Source organism: Cryptomeria japonica, chromosome 3, assembly GCF_030272615.1.
Source record: "Cryptomeria japonica chromosome 3, Sugi_1.0, whole genome shotgun sequence".
NCBI lineage: Eukaryota > Viridiplantae > Streptophyta > Pinopsida > Cupressales > Cupressaceae > Cryptomeria > Cryptomeria japonica.
The window spans coordinates 180,722,294-180,732,350 of record NC_081407.1 but is presented as its reverse complement, the minus strand read 5'-3'; the positions used below and the strand labels follow the sequence as shown (position 1 = coordinate 180,732,350).

The window sequence follows — 10,057 nt, the reverse complement described above, 5'->3', positions numbered from 1 at the left end:
CCGCAACAACTCTCACCAGGAATTTCAACAATGCATCTTCCATTCAAGTGGGTGCCAAATCTCTCAGTCGCAAAAGTGAAAATAAAGAAAACAATATCAGGTCTAATACTGAAAACCATTTATTGGCAACATTAGATCGAGAAAAAGTAAAAAGAAAGGGCGCATCTAATAGTGAAAACCTCCTCAAGGCGCCGAAAGATGGGAGATTTGACACCTTACCTGAATACTATTAAGAAAGGTCATCCATATTGATCGAACCAACAGAGGCAATTTACATTGGCACAACAAAGCAACCAAAGATTCTACATCCAACAACTTCTCTATTACTTATATGTCAGTCCAGGAGCCAAACCAATTAAATAGAAATTAAGGAAGATGTATCCTCATATCGCTCTTCTTGTCAAAGTAGAACTGAAGAAACTACTAGACGTGGGATTTATCAGACTTGTAGCATATCCTCAATGGGTATCAAACATAGTTCATGTTTCCAAACCAGATAAAAGTATCAGATTATGCACAAACTTCAGAGATCTCAATAATGCATGTCTAAAGGATGACTTTCCTTTGCCTAATATTGACGTCATTGTGGATTTAACTGCTGGACATTCCATGTTTTCTCTAATGGACGGTTTCTCAGGATATAATCAGATTAAAATAGCTCCAAAAGATCAAGAAAAGACAACTTTCACATGTCCATGGGGTACTTTCTGCTGGAACGTCATGCCTTTTGGATTAAAGAACGCATGTGCTACATATCAGAGAGCCATGACATGATGCATACATTTGTGGAAGACTATATGTTGATGACATATTGTAAAAATCATACAACAGAGAGGAACATATAGGAATACTGGAAAAGATCTTTACCGGTTAGAGCAGTACAAGTTACAACTCAATCCAAAGAAATGTGTGTTTGGTGTCACTTCAGGCAAGCTATTGGGATACATTGTTTCAGCTAGGGGTATCGAAGTAGATCCAGTCAAGGTCAAAGCAATCATAGAAATGGCATCTCCCAGGAATATTAGTCAACTCAGATCACTACAAGGAAGACTACAGTCAATCAGAAGATTTGTTGCTCAGCTACCAAATAAATGTCAACCATTTACTCATCTATTGCACAAAAATGTTAATTTCAAGTGGGACCATCAATGTGAAGAAGGATTCAAAAAAATCAAGGAATATCTCATGCAACCACCAGTCTTAATGTCACCAATTCAAGCAAATCCATTGTTACTATATGTATCAACCACAAAAGTATCATTAGGAGTTTTGCTCGCACAACAAGATAATGAAGGAAAAAATGAGCTATCTACTACATCAGCAGAACATTAGTGGGATACGAGCTCAACTATTCATCAACAAAAAAAGAATGCTTGGCGGTAGTGTTTGCTTCTCAAAAATTGAGACACTATCTACTATCTCACTCCATCAAGTTGATTGCTAAAATTGATCCATTGAAGTATTTGCTCAGCAAGGTGACATTAACAGGAAGATTAGCAAAATGGATCATGATCCTGAGCGAGTTTTATATTGCGTATGTGGACAGAAAATCTATCAAGGGATAAGTCATTGCATACCAACTAGCAGAGGCACCACTTCAATATGATCATCCTTTACACATTTAATTTCCAGATGCTGATATCCTAACGGTCACCACAAAGACATGGAATTTGTACTTTGATGGTTCATATACACAGCATGGATCAGGAGCAGGCATTCTACTCATCACGCCATAAGGTCATACAATTCCAAAGGCGTACAAATTAATCTTTCCATGTACCAATAACACAGTAGAATATGAAGCTTTGGTAACATGAATAAAGATGGCCATAGAGTGGAACATTACATAGCTACAGGTCTTTGGAGACTCTGAGCTCATCCTCAATCAAATCAATGATGATAATCAAACAAAGGATGAAAAGCTAATGCCTTATAAGAAATGGTTGATGATGTCAAGAAATACTTTGTTGGAATAAATTTTGAGCAGATTCCAAGGAATGACAACAAAGTAGCAAATGCCATGGCAACACTTGCTTCTCTACTTCAAACACAGGAAAATCAAGAGCGTTATGAATTCCTGGTGGAAGAGTTGTTTTACCCTGCACATAAGTGTCCTGATTCTCAAATTATCTGTCACCTAGTTGGGTATGATTCCTCCCGCTATGGCCAAACTTATACATATCTAAAAGATAATATCCTCCCTCCTGACTTGTCAAGGAACCAAAAGAGAAACTTTATTCACCAATCCTCCCATTATACTCTTGTCGCGGATACCCTTTTTAAACAAGGTCTAGACGGTACTCTTTTAAGATGTCTCAAGCAAGAAGAATCTGAGAAGGGCTTAAATGAAGTCCATAATGACATTTGTAACACTCATTCAAGTGGTCTTACCCTTTCGAAGAAACTCATACGCTTGGGCTATTATTGACCAACTATGGAACGAGATTCTTTTCAGATAGCTAAAACATGCAAACAATGTCAAATCCATGGAAATTTAATTCATGCACCAGCACAAGAGCTTCATGCTTTGGTAACCTCTTGGCCTTTCTACCAATGGGGTCTTGATCTAGTAGGAAAGATAAATCCTCCTTCATCCAATGGTCACAAATTCATCCTTGTAGCTATAGAATATTTTACAAAATGGATTGAGGCAGTACCTCTCACAACTATCACAGGAAAACAAATTGTTACATTTATCTTGAACTACATCATGTGTCGCTATGACATACCCATGACCATTATCACTGATAATGGGCGACCGTTCAAGAACCGGGATGTACAAGAACTTTGTGAGAAATTTCAGATCCAACATAGATTCTCCACACTCTACTATCCACAAGAGAATGGACAAGAAGAAGCATCAAACAGAACTATTCTGAAAATCCTTAAAAAGACAGTGAATGATGCTAGCAGAGATTGGCATATTCAATTGAACCCTGCTCTATGGGCCTACCATACCAGTATTCGCACACCAATAAGGGCCACACCTTTCTCTCTTGTTTATGGATCAGAAGCAATACTTCCAATAGAAGTAGAGATACCTTCCCTACGAGTATCCTTAAAATGCTTTATCCCAGATGAATAACAACGAGTATCTAGACTGCAAGAGTTAGAATTGATCCATGAACAAAGACAAAATGTCTTTGATTATTTAAAGGTGTATCAGGAAAGAACGTGTCGAATTTATAATCACAAGGTCAAACCACAAGCCTTTCAAGTTGGAGAACTAGTACTAAAGGAAAATCCACGCAACTAGGCAGATCGAGAAAAGAAAGGAAAGTTTGAACCAAACTGGTTGGGTCTGTTTGTGGTCACAATAGTATTTGGGTCAGGAGCCTATCAGCTATCAACACAAGACAGGGATCAACTTGAAAAAAAATCAAATATGAAAAAAAGAGCAATAAAAACAGATGGTGAAAACTTGGCAATATGCGCTATCTATCAGCTAGCTCTTCCATCTATTATTCCATGCATCCTTCCACTTGCATTTCATTTTCCATCAGCGTTGTTCATATCCATAATAAGCCTTTATACATATGTCGACATCACGGTTGATTTCTCACCATGGTTTGGATCATTGGGTATATCATAAACAAATGGGTTTCTAGGCTTGGGGAAAAATCCTGCTCCTAGTTGGGGGCAAAAAATTTCATCATTTTGAGCTTAATCAAACAGGTAGAACAATAGTTAGACAACTCTTGTCAAGCAAAAACTAAGGCACATCCAACGTTGAACACAAGATCAAATTATTAACCATCACACTATCACATCTCAGTCTAAGCACGACACACGCATATCAATAGATGATATCTTTTGGATAATGATTTTAACACTTTGGTTCAACTTATCTATCATGATTTCTGAGTGAATCTAGGATGTCTTTGACTAGAGGAACAAGGAAGGACCATGATATTTTTCTTGTCTGTAAATTAATTATTAATATGTGCAAAATTGTCTCAGGACATGATCATTGGAGTATCATCAAAGACATTATGATTTGTATATAGCAATGGTTAATGCTGCCTGTTTTATGCAAGCAACACTCAGGTTATCTTGGTTCAATTATACCTCGATGCTTGTGCTACCTTGCCATATCAAAATCCAGGAAATTAGTGTTCAGGTCATCATGGTTTAGTTATACCATCGATGTTTGCACTAACCTCCCACATTTTAAAAAAGCTCAATGATGACACAAAGCAATAACCTAGTGACTAGTCTGATCGCAGCCTTGCATTTGCATTTGCATTTGGCTTGCATTTCATTCTTGCATAGGATCACAAAAGCTCATCTTATCTAAGGCCAAATCTATCGCAGGAATCATCAATGTATCATCTTAGGTGTATACACAATCAGATTGATGACTCATCTCTCTACAGATGTTGTCGACCCAAAGCGAATCTTATGCTATTCCCTCGAATACACTAACATCAGCATATCTGAATCTTCCTACAACATGGTATCAACAAAATGTCAATTCTTTATCCAATCAATCATATTAATTCTATCAATCCATCTCATCTGATCCATTCTATCATGTCTTATATAGGATGTATCCTTCCTGGAACCAGAACGTTTTGATCAAGTCTTATACAGGATATATCATTCCTGAAACCAAACGCTTTGATCATCTTTGTCTTATATAGGAGGTTTCATTCCTGAAATCAGACTTGATCTCAATCTTTTCACTGATGTTGGATGGGTTAAGGTGGAGAATTTCAAAACAGTTAGGCGCATTGGACAGGTTGAGGTGACTTGTTGGAAGGATCCTCTTGAATAGCCCTTGGGTGGCTCGGATAAAGATCTTGTGGTGTTGGTTATATCTTGGAGGGTAGGTTATATAGTTCCCTTAAGGAGAGAGATATTTTGGCTTGGGGTCCTAACCCAAAAGGCAAGTTTTCTGTTGTTGAAGGTTATGCTCAACTTGATAGGCAATTGCATGGCCTGACGGATGTTCCCTGGTGGAAGAAGGTTTGGAATAACTTCTCTTGGCCGAAATGTAATTTCTTCTTATGGCTGGTTGCTCAGAGGAAATGCCTCACGTGGGAGAATCTTCGTAAGAGAGGCTTCCAGGAACCATCTATCTGTTATCTTTGTATGCATAATAAGGAATTTTGCTCCCACTTGTTTTTTCTATGCCCTTTCTCTAGGGAGATTTGGCACAAGTGGTGGGAGGCTTGGCAACATGCTTGTTTTCATGCTACCTCCTTAATTGACTTTTGGGATAGCTTGGGCAAACCCCCAGCAAAGACCTCTTTTCTTCAAGTGGCCTAGGCTATTGGGCTAGTTCTTATTATCTGGAATTTGTGGCTGGAAAGGAATCAGAGGGTCTTTTGTGATTCACATATAGGGAGTCCTCAGCTGTGGCAGAAGATAGTTAATAGGCTTCAGGAGACAATCTTGGCTAAGTGCAATTTGTCTAAAAATGTTGATCCAAGTGATTATGCTATTGTAAGGAATCTGCAATTGGAAAACATTAAAATGGACCGTGCTGCTGGAAATAGATCTCTGCATGCGAAGCAGCGGATAAGTAGAGATGGAAGGTGGATTCCCCCTCCTGTGGGAATCTTAAAAATTAATACAGATGACTCTTCCCATGGGAATCCTGGACATGCAGGTATTGGAGGTATAGGTAGAGGCGATGATGGTTGTGCAATTTTTTTCTTCTCTATTTATATTGGGCCGCACTCTAACAATCTTATGGAGGCCCTAGCTATTAAGATTGTTGTTGAGCGAGGATGTTCTTTAGGATGGAGGAAGATTATTTGTGAGTCGGATTCTCAAATTGTTGTGGACATGTTGAACAAATAAAATTTGAATGATGTGAGTTGGCAATTAGCTTCTGTGGTCAGACAAATTTTACAACTGTGTAATACATTGGAATTTGTCTCCTTTTGTCATATTCCCAGGGAGTGGAATAGAGTGGTTGATTGTTTGGCCAAGTGGGCTTCAGAACATGTTGATAGTTGGGATTTTAGTGGGAAGGGATGGTCTACCTCCTGATTATCTTGAAACTTTAGACAGGTTAATGCTAGAAGGCATGATGATGCAAGAGCACGCAATGATGCAGGATCAATTTCCCTTTTATGTTTGTTTCATTTTCATTGTCATTTTTGAGGCCCTTCGAGGCTCCGGATGAGCCTGGTTTTTGGTTTAAGTAACGTCATCTTTCTGAGGGTTTTCCGAAAAGGTATTAGCATTGGAAATTCGACGGTCGGATCTATTGCTATGGTCACTAGACTTTGTAGTGGTGGTGTTGGTGGTTCTTTTAAGATCCTTTTAGTTTTTGTTGCTATCTTGGTGGGCCTAAGGCCTATTCTTTGTAATTCTGTGATTTCTGAATAAATCTTTACCCCTTTTTTCATATATATATATATATATGATGATGATGATGATGATGATGATGATGATGATGAAAACATATATTAAATAATTTTGAAAAATAAAATTGAATAAAAAAAGTTAGAAATCACTACAGAAAATAATTTAACAATTGTTATATTTATCCAAAATGATTTTTTTTTAAATATTATATAAATAAATAACACATTTTATATATATAGATCACCGAATTTAGGTTTATTCATATATTTAATAATTTTAAAAGATATAACTAAATTAAAAAGTTTAAATCATTAAATAAAAATAGAGCTTAACAAAATTTAAGATTTATTAAAATAAAATTTAAAAAAAAATATTTAAATTAAATTAAAGAGATCAATAATAAAATTATATGAATTATAATAAAAGAAAAAGAAGTAAAAAGAGTATGACTGCAACTACTTATCTAAAGGACACACTTGTCAATATATTTAAAAATTAACCATAAATTTTAACTTATTCAATAGAACCACTTTTTTAATATTAGAAATATATAATAAATATTAATCTTTTAAAAAAAAATTTATAAAACTTAATAAATAAAAATAAAATTTGACAAAATTTTATATTTAGAAAAATAAAATTTAAAAAAGAAATTAATATTAAATTAACAAAACTAATAATAAAAAGGCAAAGAATTAAAATTTATTTATTAAAATAAAATATATTTAAGAAAATAAAATTTAAAAATAAATGATAATAAAATTAAAAAAGTTAATAATAATAAAAGTGAGAGAGTTAAATCTACTCATTAAAAGTATAAGCGCTTCCAATATGTCAAAAATTAAGATTGCAAAGTGAAGCAAATGAAAATGGAGATTTTTTTTTTCTATGACATTAAAAATAGTATGAAATCATTGAATAAAAATGGATCTTGAGAGAACATTAGATTTTAATTTTTTTTTGGTAGGTAATAGGCCGAAGTCGTAGCTTAGAATTCATTTTAGATGTCCTTATTGGGAATTGAACTTGGGTCTCCACAGTGAGAACCTAGTGTTTTAACCAGTTAAGCTCAAAGATAGAATTTGAAAAGAAAAAAAAAGATAATTAATTAATTGAAAAAATTAATAATAAAATCTAATAAATTATAATAATAAAAAGCAAAATGCATGCAACTATTTATCTTAAAACATAATTGTCCAATATATTTAGCAAAAGTTTTAATCATAATCAAACTTATTGAACAGAATTAAATTTTAAATATAATTTATATTAAAATATAAACATTTTAAAAAACTAATTATAAAATTTACTAAATAAAAAAAATAGAGTTGAACAAAATTTTGTTTATAGAAAAATGAAATTTAAAAAAAAATCAAAACTAAATTAAGAAAACTAATAATAAAAGAACAAGAGTTAAATCTAGTTAGATGCAAAGTGTGTGGAATATAATTAGGCAGCTAAAAGTAAGAGGATTGCAGAGAGAAGGCAATGGCAATGGAGATAATTCCAGGTCTTCCAGATGACATTGGCAGAGAGTGTTTGCTGAGGGTGCCATTAACCTCACACTACAAGCTGGTCCGTGTTTGTAAAACTTGGAAACACGTTGTATACAACGCCCTCTTCTATCAAGACAGAAAGAGGTTTGGTCTGTGTCAGGAGTTGATCATACTAACTTGCTGGGATATTAAAAAAGATTGGAGAATAAAGCTTTATGGCCCTCTCCAAAACTCATGTCAAACCCTGCCGCAATTTCAACTCAAACATCCATATTTTCCAGGTTGGTCTTACTGTGTTCCCTTCAACCACAAATTGTTCGTCATAGGCCTTCTTAGCGACAACTTCCCAAGCGCACTTGTCATCTACGATTTTTCCTCTGGTATTCCCCTGCTTCTTTCTTTTCATTCCCAGTCAATAATAAGCATATAGTATTTTTACTTTGTTCTGATATCCCCCTGTTTCTTCTTGTCTCAGGAAAATGGAAGTGTGGCCCTAACATTCCCGACAACAGAGAATGTTCGTGTTGTTCGGTGGACTCAGCTAAAGGATTGATTTACATTGCTGGACGATGCTACAGTAGAGGGGAGGAACTGCGTACAGCGATAGTTTATGATACAGAGGAAGAGAAATGGGAGTATCTTCCGCAGATGATTTGGAGTGAAGATAGCGATATGTGGCACAGTGTGTTTAGTGATGACAAGTTTTATGTGGTGAGCCATGCGATGGGGCAGATACAGATTTATGACCCCAACACACGACAATGGAGCGCCATAACCATTATCTCTGACGTCTGTATGTACCCTTCTTTTTCTGCCTTCGGGTGGATTTATCACGATTTCCACGAGAAAATTGTAGAATGGGATTATCTGGAAAACCAATGTTTGCATGTTCCTGACAACGGATTTATAGGTGCCACAGTGTGGAATAAACAGATGTTAATGGCTGTAGAAGGTGAGGAAAACAGTAGAGACTTTTATCTGTCTGAGCCTTCAATACCTGAAGAAGCAGGAAAAGCAGAAGAAAACAACTGGACTCTGCTCAGTAGTTTGTCTGAAACAGAGCTGCCAGACGTCATAACCATTGGAGCTCTGACTTTGTGATTCTTCCCACTCTTGAAATTTTAGTGTTTTCTGAATCTTCATAAAGTGGAAAATCTGTCTATTTTTGTGATTAGGAAAAATCGGTGTTCTGATGATGTCTGAAACTTTAAAAACTAGAAAATAAATCTCTTTTTTTGAGTTTTCCATCGGTTGAAAAATTTCATCTGTTGTTTTTGGAATGGTTTTATCAATGGCTTTTGTGAATGGAATTCCTCTATATTCTTAGAATATATTACATTGATCCAAATCCCCATTATAATTTTGAAGTATGCAGAGTAATACACAGACTGAGAGTATGATTGTGCATATTTCCACATTCCAAAAATGGACTCCAGAGTCCACATCGACCTCGCCACCGCACAAGTCTGCACTTGCAGGTAGACTTTAAGTTAAATTTAACACGTGTTGCATGCATGTGAAGAAGAGTGGTGATAAGTAATATGCAAATGAACTCTGGCGGCGGCTAAGAAGACGGGAAGAAATGGATGAGTTAAGTCAAGTCTGTTTTGAGGATGTCAAACAGACTATAACTTCACTGCACTTGGAATCCTCCATTCTCTTTATTTCTGCCGGTTTACAACAGTCTCAGAATTTCCTACAAGCTTCGTTAGGAAAGATATAAAACTATTCTTTATTTATGTTGGCCACCAATTTATTTTGATAGATTTTTTAGATTTCATTCATTTTGAGATATTTAATTTTTTATTTCTTATTAGAGGTTAAATTATCTTAGTTTTTACTTTATGTAAATTTTTAATTTGATGATAATTGTTTAATTATTATTAGATTAATTTAAATTGATTTATGCTTAACATGCATACATTCTATTTGATTAGTACAATTATCATCAAATTAATTTAAATTGATTTATGTTTAACATGCATACATTCTATTCGATTAGTACAATTATCATCAAATTAATTTAAATTGATTTATGCTTAACATGCATACATTCTATTCGATTAGTCTATATTAAGTATTGTGAAATATTTTTTTAATTTTTAAAAAAAATTAAGAATGTAATTATCTAAATTTGTGTCATAATTAGTGTCTAGCTGTGGATAACTTGCACGCATAATTTTGTATCCATGAATATATTTTGAGATACATGCAACTCATAGTTGAAGTTATATCAAATT

At 34.8% G+C, this 10,057-nt stretch overlaps 1 protein-coding gene across 1 annotated transcript; it reads left to right on the top strand.

The window, feature by feature from the left end:
* Positions 1-7,779: 7,779 nt before the first annotated feature.
* On the top strand, positions 7,780-9,068 carry LOC131037366 (F-box/kelch-repeat protein At1g55270). The gene is made up of 2 exons (XM_057969480.2): positions 7,780-8,197; positions 8,293-9,068. Exons 1-2 carry the CDS (start codon positions 7,810-7,812, stop codon positions 8,916-8,918), a joined length of 1,014 nt encoding a protein of 337 aa, XP_057825463.2. The 5' UTR covers positions 7,780-7,809; the 3' UTR covers positions 8,919-9,068.
* Positions 9,069-10,057: the final 989 nt, after the last annotated feature.